At 37.1% G+C, this 20,817-nt stretch overlaps 2 protein-coding genes and 1 long non-coding RNA gene across 8 annotated transcripts in view; 2 read left to right on the top strand and 1 right to left on the bottom strand.

The window, feature by feature from the left end:
• The first annotated feature begins 121 nt into the window (after nt 1-121).
• LOC122136543 lies at nt 122-5,045 on the top strand. The gene is made up of 6 exons (XR_006154211.1): nt 122-1,135; nt 1,215-1,245; nt 1,547-1,700; nt 2,219-2,349; nt 2,535-2,627; nt 4,415-5,045. It is a non-coding gene; the product is annotated as an uncharacterized LOC122136543 (long non-coding RNA).
• Nucleotides 5,046-8,353: 3,308 nt separating this feature from the next.
• On the top strand, nt 8,354-12,683 carry LOC109058994 (apoptosis regulator BAX-like). Its single transcript, XM_042720274.1, has 6 exons — nt 8,354-9,114; nt 9,187-9,217; nt 11,277-11,447; nt 11,540-11,675; nt 11,797-11,901; nt 12,041-12,683. Exons 1-6 carry the CDS (start codon nt 9,093-9,095, stop codon nt 12,110-12,112), a joined length of 537 nt encoding a protein of 178 aa, XP_042576208.1. The 5' UTR covers nt 8,354-9,092; the 3' UTR covers nt 12,113-12,683.
• A 3,279-nt stretch (nt 12,684-15,962) lies between these two features.
• Nucleotides 15,963-20,817, bottom strand: part of LOC109059057 (potassium voltage-gated channel subfamily C member 1-like) — a 67,614-nt gene continuing 62,759 nt past the window's right edge. For all 6 annotated transcript variants that reach the window (XR_006154214.1, XR_006154213.1, XR_006154212.1 and 3 more), the window contains one exon: nt 15,963-20,372. Coding sequence is in view for 1 of the 6 variants with exons in the window: in XM_042720281.1 (XP_042576215.1) it covers nt 20,359-20,372 (14 nt within the window). In the remaining 5 variants the exon portion in view is untranslated. The remainder of the gene's footprint in view (nt 20,373-20,817) is intronic.

Raw genomic sequence — 20,817 nt, forward strand, 5'->3', positions numbered from 1 at the left:
TTAACAAAAAATTAACAAACATAATTACATTATTGTCTCAAAAATAATAATAAAAATAAAGAAAATATGAAGAAGATCTTAATCTTGTTCTAATGTTGTTAGAAGATGTGTTGAACAGTACTGATCACAATGTCATATCTATGACATTTCCTTTGTTTGTACCCCTTAATACAGATGCACAGTATTCCTGCGCTGGCCTGTTTCTCCTTTGAGCAATTTTCTGGTTCTTCACTTAGTAAATATTCTTCCTATTTTGTAGCCTTATTGGCCTTCACTGGTGGCCTACTGCTAGGTGGCTTCATCGTCTCAAAATTAGCTAAGAAATAGCTAAGAGGAAGAAAATGAAGATGTTGCAACAGAAGTGTCCATAATGTTGCACTTGAGCAAAACCTTGTATATTACATCTGGATTTTGAAATATGCCCCAATTTTTATTGTAATATGCCTTTATTTTATATGTATTTATACTGTTTTGTAGAAAACATATTGAATATGGTCATATTGATTTAAAGAAGGGTACATGTTTATTCAGGATCAGGACAGATTGTTGGGATAAAACTGAGCCTAAGCTTTTTACTGATAATTGACACATGAACAATAGTGGTTTGTATAATCTGGCTTGTCCTCTCTTTTGTTCATTTAAATATTTTGCATTGAATGTGGTTAAAGTCCAGATAATTTGTATGTAAAAACGTTTATATATATAACGTGCATTTTTATGCCTGATGGTTCTGTAATAAAATATGAAATAGTTAAATATAGGCATTTGTACAGAGAGGGTTTCTTTTTTCTTTTTCTTTTTTTTTCTGAGCTATATTAAAGGTTGAGGATGCCTGCTAAATATAGGTTTGTTTTGGGTGGAGAAATGCACGGGAATTAAGCAAACCGCTCGTTTGTTTCGCTTTTGTTATCATTTAGCCTAGTGCGAAGCTAGCAGCGAAGATGCGGAACTGACAACATTTTTATTATATCTGATTGGGACATCAAACCAGTTAGGTCTGCGATATGTTTGTACTATGGCACTGACGTAAAAGCAGAGGCCACACATAGATACAGTTTCACTGTGGTTTGTGAAGTGGCCATCAAATCAGTAGGACCAAGGAGGAAGAAGGGGAAAAAAGCGCTCATGGAATCAGGTATGACTACGGAACAGGCCTTTGCCATTGTTTCTTAACGTGAGCTCTAGTATAATTTTATTTTGTATCAATCTTTTAGATTACCAGTTTTCAGAGAAACTTGTACTTCGGTAAGTTTCACATACATATTTAAATCCTGCTTATAACGTTATATATATATATATATATAATATATATATATATATATAATATATAATATATATATATATATATAATATATATATATATATATATTATTGCCTAATATTTAACAAAGAATACCCAAATAAACAAACTTAACAACCAGAGGCTGTTTACCTGGATGCCATGTTTTATTCGTTGTGCCATTTTAATTTTCATTGGCATTCACTTTGGGTAGCATTAATAAAGTAATAATCAGTACATGTCATTCAATTCAAATAATGTTCTCAGGTCAGTGATGGACCAGGTACAGAGAGCAGGAGCATGTGCACCGTCTCTTCCTGAACCGCAGACACTGAGTGCTGAGCGGGAGCAGCTCCTGGACCAGGTGGCCAACGTGATCAGAGTCATCGGCGACTCTCGATCGAGAGCCGAGATTCAACGAGTTAGTGTCGATATCAAAATGTCTTTTATGCGAGAGTATTACTGTATGTAATAATTATGGAAGTTAGCTTCTGAGCAAAAATATTAAAGTTATTCTATCATGATAGCTTATAAGAAATAAAGTAGTGAGAATTAAAGGGATAGTTCACCTAACAATGAAAATCCCTTCATTCCTTCCACTTACCCTCCACTATAGGTAGTATATATATGTTTCCATACTAAGGAAGTCAATGGCTAACATCAATTGTTTGGTTACCAACATTATTCAAATCCTATTTTGTGCTCAAAAAAAAAACAACAACAACAAAAAAAAACTTGTTTTGGAACATTGAAGTAAGTAAATGACTATTTTCATTTTTGGGTGAACTATATATTTAAGTCGCAGTTATGAGAACTGAAGTTGGCCATTTTGAGATATAAAGTGACAACTAAAAGTTGCAATTATGAGAAATGAAATAAAACTGAAATTGCACCGGTATAAAAGCAGATCTGTTTTATTCAAGATGTGTTTAATTTCAGCATGGTTGATGGGTTTGCACGTGTGGCGGATAGACAGTTTCCAGATGCTTGTAGACAAAGTGTTTGTTGATGATACCACCTGGGGGAAAATTGTTACTCTGATCTGTGTTATTGGGAAATCCATTGCAAAGGTATGCAGTGATTTCCTTATTTTACCTGCTTTCATTTGTTTGTGTGTGTGTGTTTCTATATAGGATTCAAAAATACATTTAAATTACGATGTACAGGATACATTCAGACCAGCTCAAGTCCTACACATTTCAAAATAGATTGGACTTTAATTCATCTGTGCTTGTTTTTTGTTTTGCGTGGATAGATTCTTGCTGATTTTGTCTCAGGCGTTGTGTCTTGGACACTGGATTACTTCAGGGATAACCTACAGAACTGGATCTGCAGTAGGGGAGGATGGGTATGATTTGTTAAACATGACAGCACTTGTACTAACACAGCATATCTTTGATAAGACACATCAGTAATAGTCAGAGAGTACGAAAATATTCTACTCAAGTAAAATTTCATTAATGTACAAGTACAAGTACATTTAAGTACAAGTAAAGGTACCAGTCTAAAAATCTACTCACGTAAATGTAAAAAGTAGCTTATTTTTAAATTTACTCAGAGTAAAAATTTCTTGTTTACATTTTAACTGCGGAAGGGAGGCAAAAATGGGATAGGCAAAGGGTGTCAAACTCAGTTCCTGGAGGACCACAGCCCTGCACAGTTTAGATATAACCCTAATTAAACGCATCTGATTTAGCTAATCAAATCAATGTGTTTTGGAGTAGGGTTGGAACTAAACTCTGCAGGGCTGCAGCCGTCCAGGAACTGAGTTTGAGACCACTGGGATAGGTCTGTAGTTGTTTTTAATTAAAGGAACACCTTTACAAATTAAACTGCAATAACAAAAAGCATGCTGACACATGACATTTAAAACATTTAGGGAGGTATGTGAGATTTTAATGCCATGTTCTCCATGGTGATAAATCAAAACGCCTCTGATTGGACACTGCATTCATAAACTCAACAGAAAGGTGTGTGAATGGGTATAATAATCAACACTGCAAAATGCGAGTATGAAGACATCTGATGCAACATGAGTAGATCTGCTCTAAAATGTAACAATTTTCATTCATTTCACATTATACTTAAATTGTGTAGGGACACTTTTTGCACCTAATCATACATTTGGGCGACATTTTTGCCCCAAATATTTTGCTGAGACTGTTATTATGCTGGTATCTTAAGGATTGCTGTGGACAGTTCACTCCTAAAGTTCTTGGTATTTTTCTTTGTGGTGGCCAGTTCACCGCAATGAAAGAAATGAATGTTTTCCAATAAGTTTCAATTGATTTTTACCTTTTATGGGCATTTTTACCTTTATAAAGCCATTTTTTCTAAAAGTGTGCATTATCCTTTGAGCCAAACTATTAAATTTAGAATAATAAGACACTTTTACCAGGCAAATAAAATCAGTATCAACTAAATTCATCTTTGCAATGCAGAGGAAACACAGAAGTGTACACATCTGAAGTGGCATTTAGATGTATTTACACACTGTTTAATACAGGATATGAATGCATTTAACCTGCAGTTACAAATGAAGAAATAATGTTTTGATATATAAGACAAAATGTTTAATTTATATTTGAAATTGTACTTAAAAAAATGTATTTTAAATGTAAAATTAAAACTGCCAGTAGGTGGCAGCAAGTCACTGTTAATAAGTGAGTCATTGCAATTAAACTGAATCATTTAAACGGTTAATTCATTCAGAAAAGAAACACTTTCATTGCTCAGAGACAAACCAGTGCTATGGTGGCTGTGTTTGGAATTATTTTTGTCGTCGAAATAGATCAAAAACAGGCAATATGGTGTCTAAAATGCAAGTCTCCTAATTAACTTCTTGTTTCGTTCTTGTTTCGTTTTCAGCTGGGTCTGCACCATAACGCCTGTATTGTCTGTCTGCATCATTTTTTTTTTTTTTTTACTCAATAGTAAATCTGTTTTAAAATGTAGCATAGTACAATACTTAACAAAAATATACAATAACAAAATATACTTAAGTGAAATTACAGATTTTTAAAATTACTTTAAAAACAGAAGTACACAAAATAGCTACTCAATTACAGTAATGCGAGTAAATGTTATTAGTTACTTTTCACCTCTGGTAATAGTCACTCTTTTAAATACCTGCAGATCAACAGTATCTCTTCCTTGGCTCGTTACTCCTTTGAGCAAGATTTTGGTTCCTCGTCCAGCCTGAACTCCCTCTCCTGTGGAGTCTTCTTCATCAGTGGAGTACTGCTGGGTGGCCTCATCGTCTGGAGACTAAACAGATGTTCCTGAGGACGGTGATGACGGTGATGACTGATGAAGTGCGAAAAGGAGAAATGCTGGGAATTACACATGCAACGGACCAAAAATAAAGATGTTTTGGACGAGTAAGAGAAGACTGCTTGCCAATATTATGCATAGTAAGAAAGTATAAAACATTATAATGTATAATGTATAATGAATGGCATGTCTCAGTCCATGTGAGTGTGGAGGGATAAAATGCATACAAAATGGGGAGTAAAGCAATAACTAGCAGGACTTGAAATGTCATAGGTGCTGGGCCAAAACTATTTACTGTAATTGTTAGTAACCTCTACCTCGTCTTTAAATTTTTTTGTATACATTTATAAATAACCTTGTAACTATAGACTGAATGACAATGCACTATTTTGTATTGTTACATTTGAAATGTAATTGTTTCAGCTTTTCCAATAATGTAGATTATGAAAGACCAATGCAAAAGGCCTACATTAAATACAGTCCTTCCCACAAACCCATGATGGTACATGTAAAGGAACATCATTACTAAAAATATTTAGATGTTAAAGTAGCATGTAAAGGAATCACCTTTATTATGAAACACCAACATTATAAAAAAAGAAAAAGCAAAAACAGAAAAAACATTCTTGGATTCCAGAGTAACATGGAAAAATCACAAAAACTTTTGAAGAATCACACAGGACACGTTGAAAATGTTGGCATGATAAACACAAGAACAAGGGATGCAAAAAAAAGCTCCTTCTTCAAAAATAGAGGAGAGGGAACAGATGAGAGGGTGAGAGGATACAAACAGGAAGTTGAGAAATCGTGTAGACTGATTCTGGCTTTGTTCTGCTCCTCTCTGATATGTTTTACATTTGGATTTCAAGTATGTTGAGCTGTCAGCCATCTGGAGGGGTCTCATTCAAGCCAACACAAACTCTCATGGGAAGCATTTGCAGATTATCAAACATTGGTCTCAAACTCAATTCCTGGAGGGCCACAGTTCTGCACAGTTTAGCTCCAACCCTAATCAAACACAACTGATGCAGCTAATCAAGGTCTTCAGGATTTCTAGAAACTTCCAAGCAGGTGTGAGTTGGAGCTGGTTGGCGCTAAACTCTGCAGAGCTGTGGCCCTCCAGGAACTGAGCTTGAGACGACTGGTCTAGAGGGTGTTCACGTCTATATTGATGATCTTTTGGTGTAGGGGTCTACCCTTCAACAACATAATCAATGACTATTAAAACTAGTGATGGGAAACCTAGGCTTTCTAAACCGTTTGAGGCTTTCATCAAATTGTGCTGAAAAAAGGTTTGTTACTCAAAGCTTTTAACACAGTGTGCATTAGAAACATCTTGTTTTCTCCACCATATCTAACAAATCAAAGCTGAGCAGAGGATATACAGTTTGCAAAATCACGTGTCCATACAGAGCTTTAGAAGTCCATGACACACAAGAGTGGAATCAATCTGTGATCAGTACAGTTCCAACTAATCTGGTATAATCTCTTCTAAATTAATTTGTGTCAATGAGACCAGGGGCCTGTACCATGATGGTAGCTGAACAAATTCAGAGTAACATGACAAAACCAAACATCATCAACTTTCTTTGTCAACTCAGGCTTTCATCCTGAGTTTGTAGATCGCCTGCACATGAGTGTGTAACATCACTAGCGAACAGTCAATCACGATCCTTGCAACACAAAGCAAGTTTGATTTACTTCTCGTGAGAGATCTATCAAGATTCAAAACTAAAGTTTAAAGGTTTTGCTAAAGCGATTGAAGAATATGACAAATTTAAACGTCATGAAACAAAACGTGTGTGTGTGTGTTTTTTTTTAGTATTAGTGACCTAAATTTGGAGCAAGAGAAACTGGGAGAGTGACTTTTTGTGTCAGACATGTGTCACTTTGCTCACATCTGATTCGTCCAAGTTCAGTTTGAGATCTCTAACCCAGAACATAACCTGCCCCGAGCAGGTTAGCCATGGAGTGTAAGTTACTATGGCAATGAACGCCGCTAAGTGCCAAGCCACTTTCATGGTACCTAAAACCCAGGATTGGTGCAAACTAAACTGAAATTTACCTGGCTAGCCAGCTAATCCGGCTTCATGGTACAGGCCCCAGAACTCATGTCATGTGTAGCCTGGTCAACGGACTCACATATTGATCATTAATATAAAATGCGCAAGCATGTGATCATAGTTAATAATTGATGTAGGTAGCTGAAAATATATTTAGGATGAGCTGTTTAACCTTTATTATGTTCTGCTTAGGGTCTCTGAGACCCTAGCTATAAAAAATTATTCACTTTCTGTCCGGTGCTGAGGTTACAGTCCCTTGCATCTGGTGGGGTCACGAAGCATAAATTTTTTCAAAACATTCAAAGCTTCAGACGTCATCAATCACGTGATGTTGTCATTTCGATACAAGCATCGGCACAGTGTGTGATACAATAGTGCTTTAAAAATTGTGTCGGAGCATCAGAGCCGCTGTATCATCCGTCCCATCACTTATTAAAACTGAAGGAAAGAATTTGAGCACATGATCTAAAGAGAAAGTAAAAGTGAAGAAAAAGTGTCAGTTTGGAGTCACAGACATAACATTCTAAGGTGACATGCTGTTTGCAAAAGGAGTGGAGCCAGATCCTGCTAAAAGAAGAGCCCTCTTTGATATGCCTCCACCTAGTGAGAGGAAGGGGAGTCTGTGTATGATTTTTCAAAGATCTTTCAGCTAAAACCACACATATGAGGAAGTTGTTATAATATGACAAAGAGTTTGTGTGTACATGATCAAGAATGGAGGAGGTTAAAGGAGATCCTTACCACTGAACCTTACCAATAAGATCTCTACAGATGCCTCTCAGGAAGGATTGGAGGCTGTGCCTCTTCAGGCCATAGGGGATACACCTGGAAAGTACATCATCTCCTCTCGAGCCATCGGTCACTTCAGATATCAGCAGTATAGTAGAAGATTTTGAAGGACATGTGAGTATGGTGGTTTCATCTTTGCTATTCTCAGATGAGATGTAAAAGGGGACATCGGATGCCCATTTTCCACAAGTTCTTTAGGGTTTTCATGAAATGTCAGCAACATACTTTGGTTAAAATTCCTCAATGGTCACTAACTTAAAATGAGGGTGGTATTGTGATAAATATTGGTAATTCTAACCTTGTGTGTATCTTTATCAAACTAAGAATAGACAGAAAACACAAAATTGGTAGAAATTCAATAATTGATACTTTTGGGTGTGTTGTACATAATATTTATTTTTTATATATACAAAAGCAACAGAATTTGAATTACATTCTATTTATTAGCAACAAAGTAGGCCTACATAAGCCTGATTGTAGTAAAATTTGCCTTCAGAGGAATAGGTGCCTGATCCGCTACGAGAAGTCAGAACTTCAGGCCTCCCCTCACTGCAGCTCTCTACTTTGAAGGCGCATCGATTCTTAATCGAGACTTTTGCTCATCTCAAAGGAACCTATAGCCTACAGCTACATGTGATAATAATACGTGAATATTCCCAAACGCTATGACAGAGTAATCACTGTGTGTAGGCTATGTATTTTTTGTAATATTTATAAAAAAAAAAAAAAAAAATGCATGTTCATAATAAAGTAAAAATGTATGATACGTCTTTCGAATGGAATTAAATAGCAAGTACTTCGAGTGTCTTCTTTGTCATATTTATTTTGATATAAAAGCAAAAGAACTGAAATTATAACATGTTTATCAGCAGCACAGCGCATGAATGTGAATAACGCGATATCCGCCTTTGATCTCGTTGGTATCTGTTCCACTTCGAGAGGTCAGAGCTGTCCGTCTTGACTGCACTTATTTCACTCTTCCCCTCACTGCAGCCGCTTACTCTCGCCTACATTTCAGGCGAGGCTAGGCCAGAAATCTCAAATGAACCTGGTGTTGACTTGCTATAGAAATGCATAATTCAGAGTCCGAGAACGTCACGTGTTGTCATTTTGAGCCTACGGTAATTTCGACATGGCGTGAATGCAGCTATAGCCTACTCAGATTACAAGTGGCACGTTACTTTACGACATGTGAATGTATCATCTAACTCTTTCGTAGGCCTACTACTGAACTGAGGAACACATCATTCAACAAAGCTACTAATTTCGACTAATTGCATGGCTTGTGAACAACATAAAACAACAGGGATGAAAAAAAAAAATCGTTGTTGTAACTTGGTAATATGAAACACGTGATTACCCCCAAACCAGTGAGACGTAAACTCTGCTCCACAGCGGTGTTTTGAGGTGCGTTCGACTTCATGCGGCGCTGCGCAGACCGACAGGTGTATGACATCGAAGTACCGCGAGAGAAGCACATGGCTCCGTATGCACTGAAGCGCTCTCGCGGTACTTTGATGTCATACATCGATCGGATGCTTTAGATTCTATCAAAGGCATCATACTCATTTCTGTACAAGCAGAAGTTGAAAGAAAACTACTGAAGTGGAGTGGAATTCCTTCATACATCCCGTTTCAGTGACAGTAAACAAATAACAAAAAGGCTATATATTTTACTTGTGTTTGATATGGCTTGCAAAGGCTCCCGGGGTAAGTGTCTGTCTTTGTTCATGCTCTTCAAACGATGTTCGATGTTTGTTAATATTATTTCTTATTTTACAGATGATCTGATTGGAGAAAAACTTTTAATCGAGTGAGTTTCACTTCTTAAACTTCTGATCTTGAACTTCTGAACTTATTTATTTATTGTTTAATGTCACTTTCTTAAAGTTATCAGGATATATAATTGTAAAATATACAGTTAATAAATAGTTAAGTGTGTGTGTGTAGTGTATAGATAGAAAGACAGATAGATAGATAGATAGATATAGCCTATATATAAAATATTTTGTATTTTTAAACAGGTGTTTTTCTAAACCTCAGTTTTAAAAACTTTAAACAAACTGGAAAAACATGTATGATAAACATTTGCATGAAAATGAGGAAAGGTGTAACTTCCCAGTAAATCCGCATCCACATAAATATTTTTAGTCAACACAGAAAAACATAACTGAATAGGCTTAGATAATGCATCACTTTTGTAAGACTAGCAGAACCGCTATTTTGTTATTTTGAGATCAAGGTCAAGGTAGTGTTTATTGTCTCCCTCTGTTTATTTGTTTTGGATAAGAGAACCACACATCAATACACACACACACACACACACACACACACACACATACACACACACACAAAACATACAAAATTAATAACTATTTCAACCTTATAATCCTACATCATAAAAAGAGTACTTTTTTGGGAAAATTTACATATATTTATTTCCTTTATATTTAAATACATATGATTTATATTTAAATACAATGATCAATGAGGAGACATTTTAAATCTGGTTCAGTCCTCTTCCACATATGCCAGACATGGCCTAGTGCAGTTTAACATGCTCTACAGAGTTCATTTATCAAATGCCAAATAAGCAATATTTTTCCAGATAGGAATGATGCTTGTCATCTCCTGCCAACCAATCTCCAAGTTGCCCTCGGCTGACAGACTTTTGGTCCAATGTATTTGATATGCTTAATAATGCTCTTAACACAGACTTAGACACTAACCCCTAGACAGTTCTTTTTGGCATTTCCTCGAGACCTGATTTGACTGTCTCATCCCGCCAGGTCATCGCCAATACCGCTGTTTTAGCTAGATGAGCTATTCTCCTCAAATGGAAACATGTCATCCCCCCATCACATGATATGTGGATCCAAGAAATCTTTTGCTGTATAAAAGATTCTCACTTTCAGGATCTCTCAAATCTTTTCATGAGACCTGGAAACCTTTTTTAGATCATATTAAAGGCTTATCTGTTCTCCTGATACCAGCACTAATACACATGAATTAATTGGAAAGAGGGAAGAATGATTCTTGAGCGAGGAATGTTCATTTGCTTTATATTCAAATGTCTTTTGGGTGGGAGGGTTTTGAGTGGGTTTATATTGAGACGATCTGTAATTTCTTATTTTTCACTAAATACATTATTTATGGTCTTGTTAAAATACCAAAATAATAATAATAATAATGTGATGGTGTGATGGCTTCTTTCTCAATTAAAAATCTTTGAGTTCATTATATAGCATTAGTTCTGTAAAGGGTCATTTCCTTAAGGGTTGATGTAGTGCTGTCCTGGATTTTATTTTTTAAGAATGGACAGTACAAATTACAAATTTAATAAGTCACCAAATAAGCAATTCACATCCTGTTTGCTTGTTTTTTAAAACTCTTAAGCTGTGTAAATAGTCAACTTGCAACCCTTTCCATCTAAACTGGTTATTAAGCCTGCATTGTTTTTTTTACTGTGTTTAATCCACAGAGGCTCAGAGCTGATACCTTGTTAATTTTTGTGATGATACTAATTTGAAAATATCAATGTCTCCAATTAATCAAAACAACATCATAAGACTGACCCGCTCAGAGCCGAGGCTTTTGTTAAAAAAGTTAGTGTACCTTTAACATGTAAATATTTGTATGAACATGAAAAGATTACCCGACTGAGACATAAATTGAACACATCAAGTTCAATCTACAAGAGTGGTGCATCTATGCTATACAGGGAACATTTAAACCTTACATAGGGCATTTTGGAAAATATGAATGTCATACTGACTAGACTGTAATATAATGATGGCTGTAGTCAGAATCTGCAAGCTCTTTCATATCATGAGTACCTCTATAAACATTTTTAATATTTGTCTGTCTTTTAGCATGGTAACAAGCAAGGTGAAATATGTGACAGACAAAGTAAAGGCAATCCTTCCAGCCCTTCCTGAGTCTCCGCTAATAAGCAAAGGTCAGGACCAGATGCTTGTTCAGCAGTTGTCGGAGATCATCAAAGTTTATGGCGACAACATTGATCAGGATAAAGAATTTAATGAGTCAGTCTATGATTTGAATCCTTGTCTGTTTTTACTGAATATCAGTGTTGTCAAACACCAGGTTTCACTTTCTGTTCTTTCTGATCTCACAGCATAATTGATGACTTGGCAAAGGTAGCTGATACAAGCAGTTTTTTAAAACTTGTGAAAAAGGTTTTCACAGACGACCAGATCACCTGGGGGAGAATTATAGTACTGTTCTATTCGGTTGGAAAGCTGTCTGCAAAGGTATTGGTTAAATTCTGATTTAAGCATTTTTTGTTCTCTTTTTCTTTTTATGTTAATATGTCTGTTGTTTATAGATGTGCATCTTTTTTGTAACTTCTAAGCCCCTCTTTCCTCTCAATAGATGGTTCTCATACACACACACAGTGTTGTTTCAGCTCTTCTGAACGCAAGTTTGGATTACTTTAGGAAGCATCTGTTAGAATGGATTTGGAAAAAGGGAGGATGGGTAAGAAACATTTTTTCATTATTGTCTCAAAAACTGGAATATGAAAAAGCTTTGGGCATTTTTATGTTGTTCTTATATGTTTTGAACGGTACTGATCATATCACATCTGTAACACATTTGTTTGTACCCTCTGATACAGATGAGCAGTATCCCTGCACTGGCCTGTTTCTCCATAGGGATATTTTCTGGTTCTATAAAAAGTAAACTATAGGGTACTGCTAGTTAGCTTCATCATCTCAAGACTTCACAAAAGTAGGGTAAATGCAGATAGCCATAAAGTTGAAGAAAAAAAGAAAAAAAATAACCTTTCAAAAAGGATATGAAATTTCAACGACTACAACATGACTTTATAATCCAATTTTAACAGTAATATGCCTTGTATTTTATATGTATTTATATTATTTTGCGATTAAAACATTTAATAAAGTAAGAGAGTTAATGGAAATGACATGTTTATTCAGAATAAGGACAGATTGTAGAGATAATAGCTGACCTTTAAAATAGTGGTTTTCTCTAACTGGTTTTGTCTCCCATGTATATTTACATTTAAGTGCATTCATTTCTGAACAATGTGGCAATTCAAAATAAAATAATATAAAAAGTGTACAGTGATTCTGTAGCCTAACTTAGATATTGAATCTGATGTAGTAATAACGTGACAAGACAAAGCCAAGTATGGTGTCCCATATTCTGAATTTGTGCATACATTTAACCCAACCAAGTGCACAATCACAGCAGTAAGTAGTGAACACACACATACACACCGTGAACACACACCAAGAGCAGTGGGCAGCCATTTTTGCTGCAGCACCCAGGGATCAATTGGGGGTTTGCCTTGCTTAAGGGTCTCACCTCAGTTGAGGGTATTGAAGTTGGATGAGAGTGCATTCACTCTCCCCACCTACTGAGACTCAAACCCATGACCTTTGGGTTACAAATCTGACCTGCTAACCATTAAAAGGCAATTCAGAGAATTGTTTCTAAACACATTATGAATGTATTGTTGAAAACACATTATAAAGACAAAAAAGTGAATGTAGTACTGTATTGTGGAGTTAGACTGTTACACAGTTTTTGTGTTAAGGATGTTTTGGGCAGGGCTGGAATCACATCTTAAGCCGCGGTCACACTAGACTTTTCATTCCGTTGACTTCCATTCATACACATGCGAATGTGTCAGACCAGAAGCGCAAGCCTGTGCAAAGATATTTCACATTTCGCTGCATATAGCAAAGTTCAAGTTTGCTGAACTCTGACCTGCAAATTCACATCACGTGAATGCGTGAGACCAATAGAAGATCAAAACATTACAAAGTGACCTCTCGGTAGTTTTAGCAGTGCCGCACCATCCTTTCCTATACAACACAACTTTAAATGATTACAAAAATCACATAAAGAGAAGCAGCTTGGTTTGCGGTGGCAAGAGAAACAGGAGCGGATGGTACATTTTTTTTTTTTTTTTTTATTACATGAGATTTGTATGTGTGCGTGTATGTACTTGATACTTGTGTCTGAATGTAATCACTTAAATAGAAAATAATTATGACTAGTGAGGATATTTTGGTGCATGATGTCATATCCTGCTCCCGCCCCTTTTCGCAGCAACGTCTGAACGAATTCTGCATGCTCAAAGTCTAGTGTGACCGCGGATTTAATGACGCACTGGGGCCACTGAACATGGCCCCTCCCCTAACACTATAATACCTTGAGTGCATTAGCATCAGTCGTGAGTTACTGTTATTACCGTTAGTTACTAAATTTGCTAGCTAGCTTTACTTTCTACACATAAATGCATATTACCTGGTTGCAATAATTTACAAAAAAGCTCGGTCATCTATTCAGGTTGTAGTGGTATTTAACAGAGGCAGCAGCTTTGCCGCAAGTGGGTGTGGTTTCAGCAGTGACCTCGGATATGCCCTCAGTGATTGGGAGCAGAGAATATACTGTTAATTTTTTATTTTTATAACTTATTTTATTTACTCGGTGGGTTTTGATCATTCAGGTTTATCATTCATATTGACACTGTGTTGACAAACTCAGAACACATATTTAATATTGCTTTACACAGACTTTAAATTACTGTCAACAAACCTCAAAATGCCTAACCAGACTAACCAAGTTTTGAAAAGTAATCAATGCTACATCTCTTGATGAAGAAGATACAGTCAGTTACTCAAATGTGTAATCTATGACTATGATTTAAGCGATGTCGGTGGAATCATGGACTCCTCTTACACAGGACAATGCTAATTTTGCTAATAATTCTAATATCAGAAATCTGCTACGTTAAGGAAGTCCATATGAGCATATGTCCATATAAGGTATATGAGCATTTTTTTATTTCCCATTGCCTGATGATTCTGGAATAAAATAGCTATACAATAGTAATATATCTAGAGTGTGTGTGTGTGAGAGAGAGAGAGAGATCTTTAGAGAGCTAGCTACATTATAGTTTGAGGATGGCTGCTAAATATAGATTTGTTTTGGTTGAGAGATAAAAGCAAATGAAGTTAACAGTTGCGAAATACAGTATATAGCTTTTGTTTCACTTTTCATTTTACTCAAGCAAGTGGGACGCTGGCAGTAAATATGCAGAACTGACGACAACAGTAGGCTATCTGATTTAGACAGCATGCCGGACTTAATAAAGTTCAGGGCCCAGTTGCATAAACAGTCACTATGTCAAAACTGTGTCTTAAGAACTAGTTTGACCAACTAGCAGTTAGCCAAGGGGTAACAGTTAGCCCTCGGTAGAAATCGCAATCGTGTACCCCTCGGTAGAAATCGCGTTTCTTCCTCGGGGGCCCCCCTCCATTGTTGGACCATTAGAATTGTCATAACTATCCTAATATGGCTGTTGCCAGAACAAAAACATTTTAGAAACGTTTGACGATAATGAGCTTTTAAAAAGGTGTAGCCTTAATCGCAAGGGTATTATGACTGTTGTTTTCATTAACAAGTTGGGCAAGAAGGAACAGCTGCTCTTGCATCCAGTTTGGTTTTTGACTTCTCTCTATTCCTTAATAAAAGTTTGTCTCAGTAAAACAGTAAAACTTAAGGAGAGAGAAGTCTTAAAGGGTTAGTTCACCCAAAAATGAAAATTAGGCCATAAATTACTCACCCTCAAGTCATCCTAGGTGTATATAACTTTCTTCTTTCAGATGAATCCAGTCAGAGTTATATTAAACATTGTCTTTGATCTTTCAATCTTTAATTGCACTCAGTGGTTGTTGCAGTACTTCAGTCCAAAAGAAGTCAAATAAAAAGCGCCCATCCATTAAAAAAAGTGTCTCACACGGCTCCAGGTGGTGAACAAAATCAGTCCTCCTGTAGCGAATCGATGCGTCTTTGTAAGAAAAATAACCATATTTAAAACATAATAATCAATTTAATCTACCAAATCAGGCTTAGTAAAACAGGAATTTTCCCCATACACACAACGCTTGTTTCCTTATCTCAGGGAACCAAGGTTACATCAGTAACCGAGGCATTTTCGCTCCGTCCATGCAATAAATACGCAGCCTTCGACTTCTCTGAAAAACTACAGAAAAGTAAAACTACTTTACTTTAGAAGTACTGGCCACAAGTACTAAGGAGATATCACACATCAGCTGCTCAAAAAATGTATCGGTGAGACGAACGGAGCGTGAGCACAATCCTGTGAAAGGCGGTAAATAGCACGTGAAGGAGAGATGTGAGGGCACAAACAACGGAGTTCAAGGGTCTTCAATAATTCGTGCTTGTAGTAATTTAATGTGCACATATTTTGAAAGCATTTAATAGCTATAGAAATCGTGATTCATTCAGTTATTAGCGCTTTAAATCGATTACTGTCCGAAATCGATGATTCACAATTCAAAAAACCATGTTTCAATATCAATGCATATGCATCGTCAGGGTTTGTAATATATGCATCGAGAAAACGAGTGAATTGTTACACCCCTAGTTTAAAGTGTTAAAAATGGGGCAAGCACACTAATTGTACTGTAAATGTGCTCTCAGATCCCAGAGTAACATGGAGAAATCACAACAAACATTTGAAGAATCACACAGGACACATGTTGAAAATTTTGGCATGAGCTTTTAACATTTTTATTGATTTTTTGATAACTTTTTCTTTTTAAATTGGATTTCATTTTTCTAATTCTTTTTATTTATTTTTTCCCTATCTGTAATGGAGAAGATTTGATCAGGTAGGTTAGCATTCGCGTTCAAACTTCCATACTTTTAGTAATATAACATTTTTAAGTCTCAGTGTTCACAAACTCTGTTAAATTACAGTTTATTAATTTTTTTCTTTATACATTTCAAAAATATAAAAGGTAAATAATAAACATTCCATTGAAATATATTTTATACAGTTCTTGATATTTTTTCCCCTTTTTTGTATGACAATAAAATTGTATCCAGCATCAATCTTAGTAGCATAGAACTCATCCATTTCTTTTAGGAACCTTCTCTTTCTCACTGGCCTCTCTTTCTAACTCTCTCTCTCTCTTTCTCTCTGTCCCTGTTTCTTAACTTGGGGGGTGTATGGTTAGGCTTGCGCTCAGCAGTAGACACAGCAGCTCCATTAGCTGTGATAGTGCAATGAATTCCCCCTTTAAACAAGCTACATTAAGTAACTAAAGTAGAAAAGGACAGGTAGTGCATATTGGGTCAAACTATACAAGAATAAATGTACAGACACATGCAGTGAAAACTCTGTTCCTGCAGGCTGTTTTGTCGACATCTGCTGCATCTGTTAAGCTCTGAGTCTGTGGAAGCTCTGATGAATATTCACTACAGATATATACAGATACATATCATCTTTAAAACAATATATAAATATGTAAATGAAACACATAGTCTTTCAGAATGGCTAGCGTATAGCCATAACATATATTTGGCATGGCTACATTTTGAAGAAATAGGGATGTGAGGGAACCCAGAAACAACATATGCTCTTTCTTCCTCTCTAATTATCTCAGAAAGAGAAGTTGCAGAGTAGAGAGCCCAGGTGAAAGAGATGGTTCCCTTATTCTGGCCATTCACAAATTATTCACAAATTATGTCCTCATTGTATTCCATGCATGCAATACAAGTCAACTTCAAACAATATGTTTAGAAAAACACAAGAACAAGGGATGCAAAAAAGCTTCTTCCTCAAAAATAGAGAAGGAGAGGGAACAGATGAGAGGGGGAGGGGATGCAAACAGGAAGTTGAGAAAGCATGAAGACTGATTCTGGCTTTGTTCTGCTCCTCTCTGATATGTTTTACATTTGGGTTTCAAGTAAAGGTATGTTGAGCTGTCAGCCATCTGGAGGGGTTGCAGTCTCATTCACGCCAAGACAAACTCTCATGGGAAGCATTTGCAGAGAGAGCATCTTCAAATGATGTGACCGGTTTGCGTACACATTCAGGGAACAGTTTCAGGCACACAGGATTTCTTATTAGGGATGAGATGAACATGTCCTCCAATTCCTAATGACGACAATGAGGAAAAGGTGGCCCTCCATCATTATTGCTCCAAAACACCATCCAATCGGATTTCTGAACGACCAGAGAGGTACACATCATCTTAACCAGTCAGCAAATGCAATGTGGAACTGAGTAGCACATATAAAACAATTTAGATGTCCTACAAACCCTCTGAGATGACTATATGCTTACATATAAACGTATATGTTAACTCTAAAAGTGCATGAGTGTCTTCCTGCACCATGAAGCATGCAGAAAAGACAAAAAACAGGCCTGATGTATTAATCGAGAAGAGAGAGGGAATTCAGTGCACCACTAAGGAAAGTGACATGGCTACTACAGCTGCACACATCTGTCGCACCTTCAAGCTACTCGGACCAGCTGCTAACATATGAAGTAAAACTACACGGTCAGCAGATAATGCTGGCTCTTGTGGTGATGGAGCTGCATCGGTGTCATTTTCCCTCCCTGGACACACAGCACTGGTAAACAGACACCAGCCAGCTGGCCTGAGCACATGGCATGTGTGTGTGTGTGTGAGCTGCTAAGGTCTTGCTTAGGTGTTGCATAGGTAGTTGCTAAACTAAGCTTACATCTGATTCTGACCGATGAGCGCTGACAGAACACAGTCTTGGCGTTTCAAGACAGCAAATGACACTTTAAATCAACATAAACATGACCTAACCAGACTAACCAACTTTTGTAAAGTAACCAATGCTTGGTATCTTGTTGAAGAACACCAAATTTTTAAACAGTTACTCACACGTGTAATCTATGCTTTAAAAGCGACACTGGTGGAATCATGGCCTCCTCGCACACAGGATAATGCTAATACTGATGCTAATATCAGCAATCTGCTGCTAAGTTAATAAGGAAGTCAATTTTGGTATGGCATGGCTGGTTTTAGTGGGTGCTCAGCATATGCAAATCTTGAAACTTTCAAAATAAAACAAATATTAAATGACTGTAACAAAATCTTGTGAAAACCTTGCAATGCTCTGTACCACCAGAAAATGAACTACAGAATTAAATGTCAACATTTTAAAGCAAACTCAACACAACTTAAGAACTACAAAACCATGTTCAGGTTTCTGAATCAGCATGGTCTCCTGAGCACCTCTGAGCTCATATGGTGGCGCTACTCTAACAATATGGCTTCCTGATTGAATAATAGTGCTTTGCGATGTACAGTAAGTGCTCAGGGTCTCATGACACAGCAGTTCACACAACGCTAATATACATTAGACTGATATTAAGTGGATGCAGGCTCACTTTCGATGGATAAAGCTTTGATTTTCCCATGGAATGTGGATGAAATAAAAAGAACAAGCATCGCAAATCAAGCCAAAACTTTCCATCAGGATTCAACTTAAAAAGAAAACTTCACCCACAGCCTTAAAATCCCCTTCCACCTTGCTCTTCAGACCCATAACCGTCAAAAGAAAAGAGCCCTGTAGGTGTCGGAGGTCTCCAGAGAAGCTGTCGAGCCACTGCTGGAGGCTGCCATGACTGAGGGAGACTGTGAAGGGCAGAGCAAAGAGCCAGGAATGTTCAAGTAAAGGGTGAAATGGTGGACAAAGAGAAGGGAAGATATGTCACTTGAAGCCATTGAGGGAGTTGAAGGAGTTTGTTCTAGATCACTCAGCTAGACTCATTGGGGTTTGTTAATCTTTTACCCAACAAAACTGTGAATCTTGCAATCCTATATATTTTTACATTATTCTTTTTTTTTATTCAAAAACAAAATAAAGAGCCTCTCTTTTTTAAATATATTCTTTTTTTCTAAATTTAGTAGCATTTAGCATAAACTTTTATTGTTTCCATTTGTTTTCGGTGTTTAGTGATTTCAAGCCCTCTAATTTGGGGTTCAGGGCTTGCAGAAGTCATGCAATTTAGTCATGCTGGTAAACAAAGTGAGAAAAAATGCATTTTTTAATTTTCTCTTTTTTTTCAGCTTTTTTTTTCAAAGTTCACCCAGTCCACTTAAAAACCCCTCTGTCCTTCAACAGATATCATGCACTTGTTGTATTTTCTGTTCCCCACATGAAGGTGAAGAAAGTGACCCCATCCACTGATCCAGAGTCACCCATATTGTACTGTGCAAACAGAGCGGTCCTGTCTACAGTTTCCTCTTGTTCCTCTCAGCATGATCTCTACCATCTTTCTGTCTGTTTTGTTTTTGTTTTTTGTTTTCATTCATGCCATGCAGTTCATCTACAGTGGAACAGAAATGCTGAGATGCAGAGAGCTGAACTAAGAGAGAGAGAAAAGAGAGAGGCTAACGCTCTTTTCTTCATAGTGGACAAAGTCACCTTTCTGTGAGCCCTGAGAAGGACACTCTGAACAAGATTTCCAATTGGATGAATGGGGAAACTGTACGGTATAGGAATACGGCAGGCCGATGGTGGCACTGTCTATTGTCTATTTAAAGCACGTGCAAGATCTCCAAAAGGTAAAGGAGCGGACAAGGTTTGGCTGATAAACTGTTCGATTGAAGCGTTTGATGAAATTGACTGTCAACGTGTGTTTGAATTGCATAGCGTTGAAGGGTATGATGGGTGTTTTTCCACACATTATGTGTATCTGAGACTGGATCAAGGGTTTTTTGTCCACTTTCAGGTGCAATTACCATGGTGGAACGCCCCACAAAAATAGTTCCCGTCACTTTAAAATTGCATCCATTTCCGTCAGGTTGAACCAGGACATACTACAGTTTGTATGCTGAATCCCACCCATTTTCCAAGGCCAGCGATCCCTGTAGGAAGAATGTGTTCCGCATCCTCCCAGGACGTGATATTGTCAGTTTATTGCACCTACGTTGGGGGTTAAAATTAGAAATGGAGAGATGAGCGTTACAATGTTTTCTTCAAGTTGGTTTAGCGAAGCACTCCTTTCATCTCTCGTTTTCTCTCTTTCGCCGTCTCTAATCCTGCTTTGACCCTGGGGGTTGCCTCTGGACAGGTTTTGCAGTTGGGGAGCTTTAGAAAAGGGGCAGTTTAGAAGCTCAGCACTGTAGGGAAGAAAAGAGAAAGACAGAAAGAGAGGGGAATAGGAAAACGGAGGACAGAAAAATCAGTATCGCGTTGCCTCAATACAAATGCATTAAAAGCTAGGCTACACACTGCTTGAGGCTTTCGCAGGTGCCAGTCACTTCAGACCGCGCAACTGCGAGAGCCAAAGCTAAAGAAGCCAAACACACAGTATTTTTCTTTTTGTTTGTTTTGGAGTGATGTCCATACAACATTATTTTCATGAAGACTCCTAAATACCAATGTAAAAAGAAACGAAACAAAAACCCACATGTACTCATAGCAAAGCCCATCGTAACATGCGCTCAAAAACAAAACACACCAATGCAAGACTCTAGGAATCACACTCACAAAAACAAACACACACGAAGCTGAATAAAAGTTCCAGTCGTTGAGGGCCACAAAATCTTGTTCTAAACCTACGTC

Source organism: Cyprinus carpio, chromosome B3 (assembly GCF_018340385.1).
Source record: "Cyprinus carpio isolate SPL01 chromosome B3, ASM1834038v1, whole genome shotgun sequence".
NCBI classification, from domain to species: Eukaryota; Metazoa; Chordata; class Actinopteri; order Cypriniformes; family Cyprinidae; genus Cyprinus; species Cyprinus carpio.

Coding starts and splice junctions, on each gene's coding strand:
- LOC109058994 (XM_042720274.1), top strand. CDS start 9,093: ATGGCTTGCAAAGGCTCCCGGG. Junction 9,218..11,276: donor GGAGAAAAACTTTTAATCGA/GTGAGTTTCACT, acceptor TCTGTCTTTTAG/CATGGTAACAAGCAAGGTGA. Junction 11,448..11,539: donor CAGGATAAAGAATTTAATGA/GTCAGTCTATGA, acceptor CTGATCTCACAG/CATAATTGATGACTTGGCAA.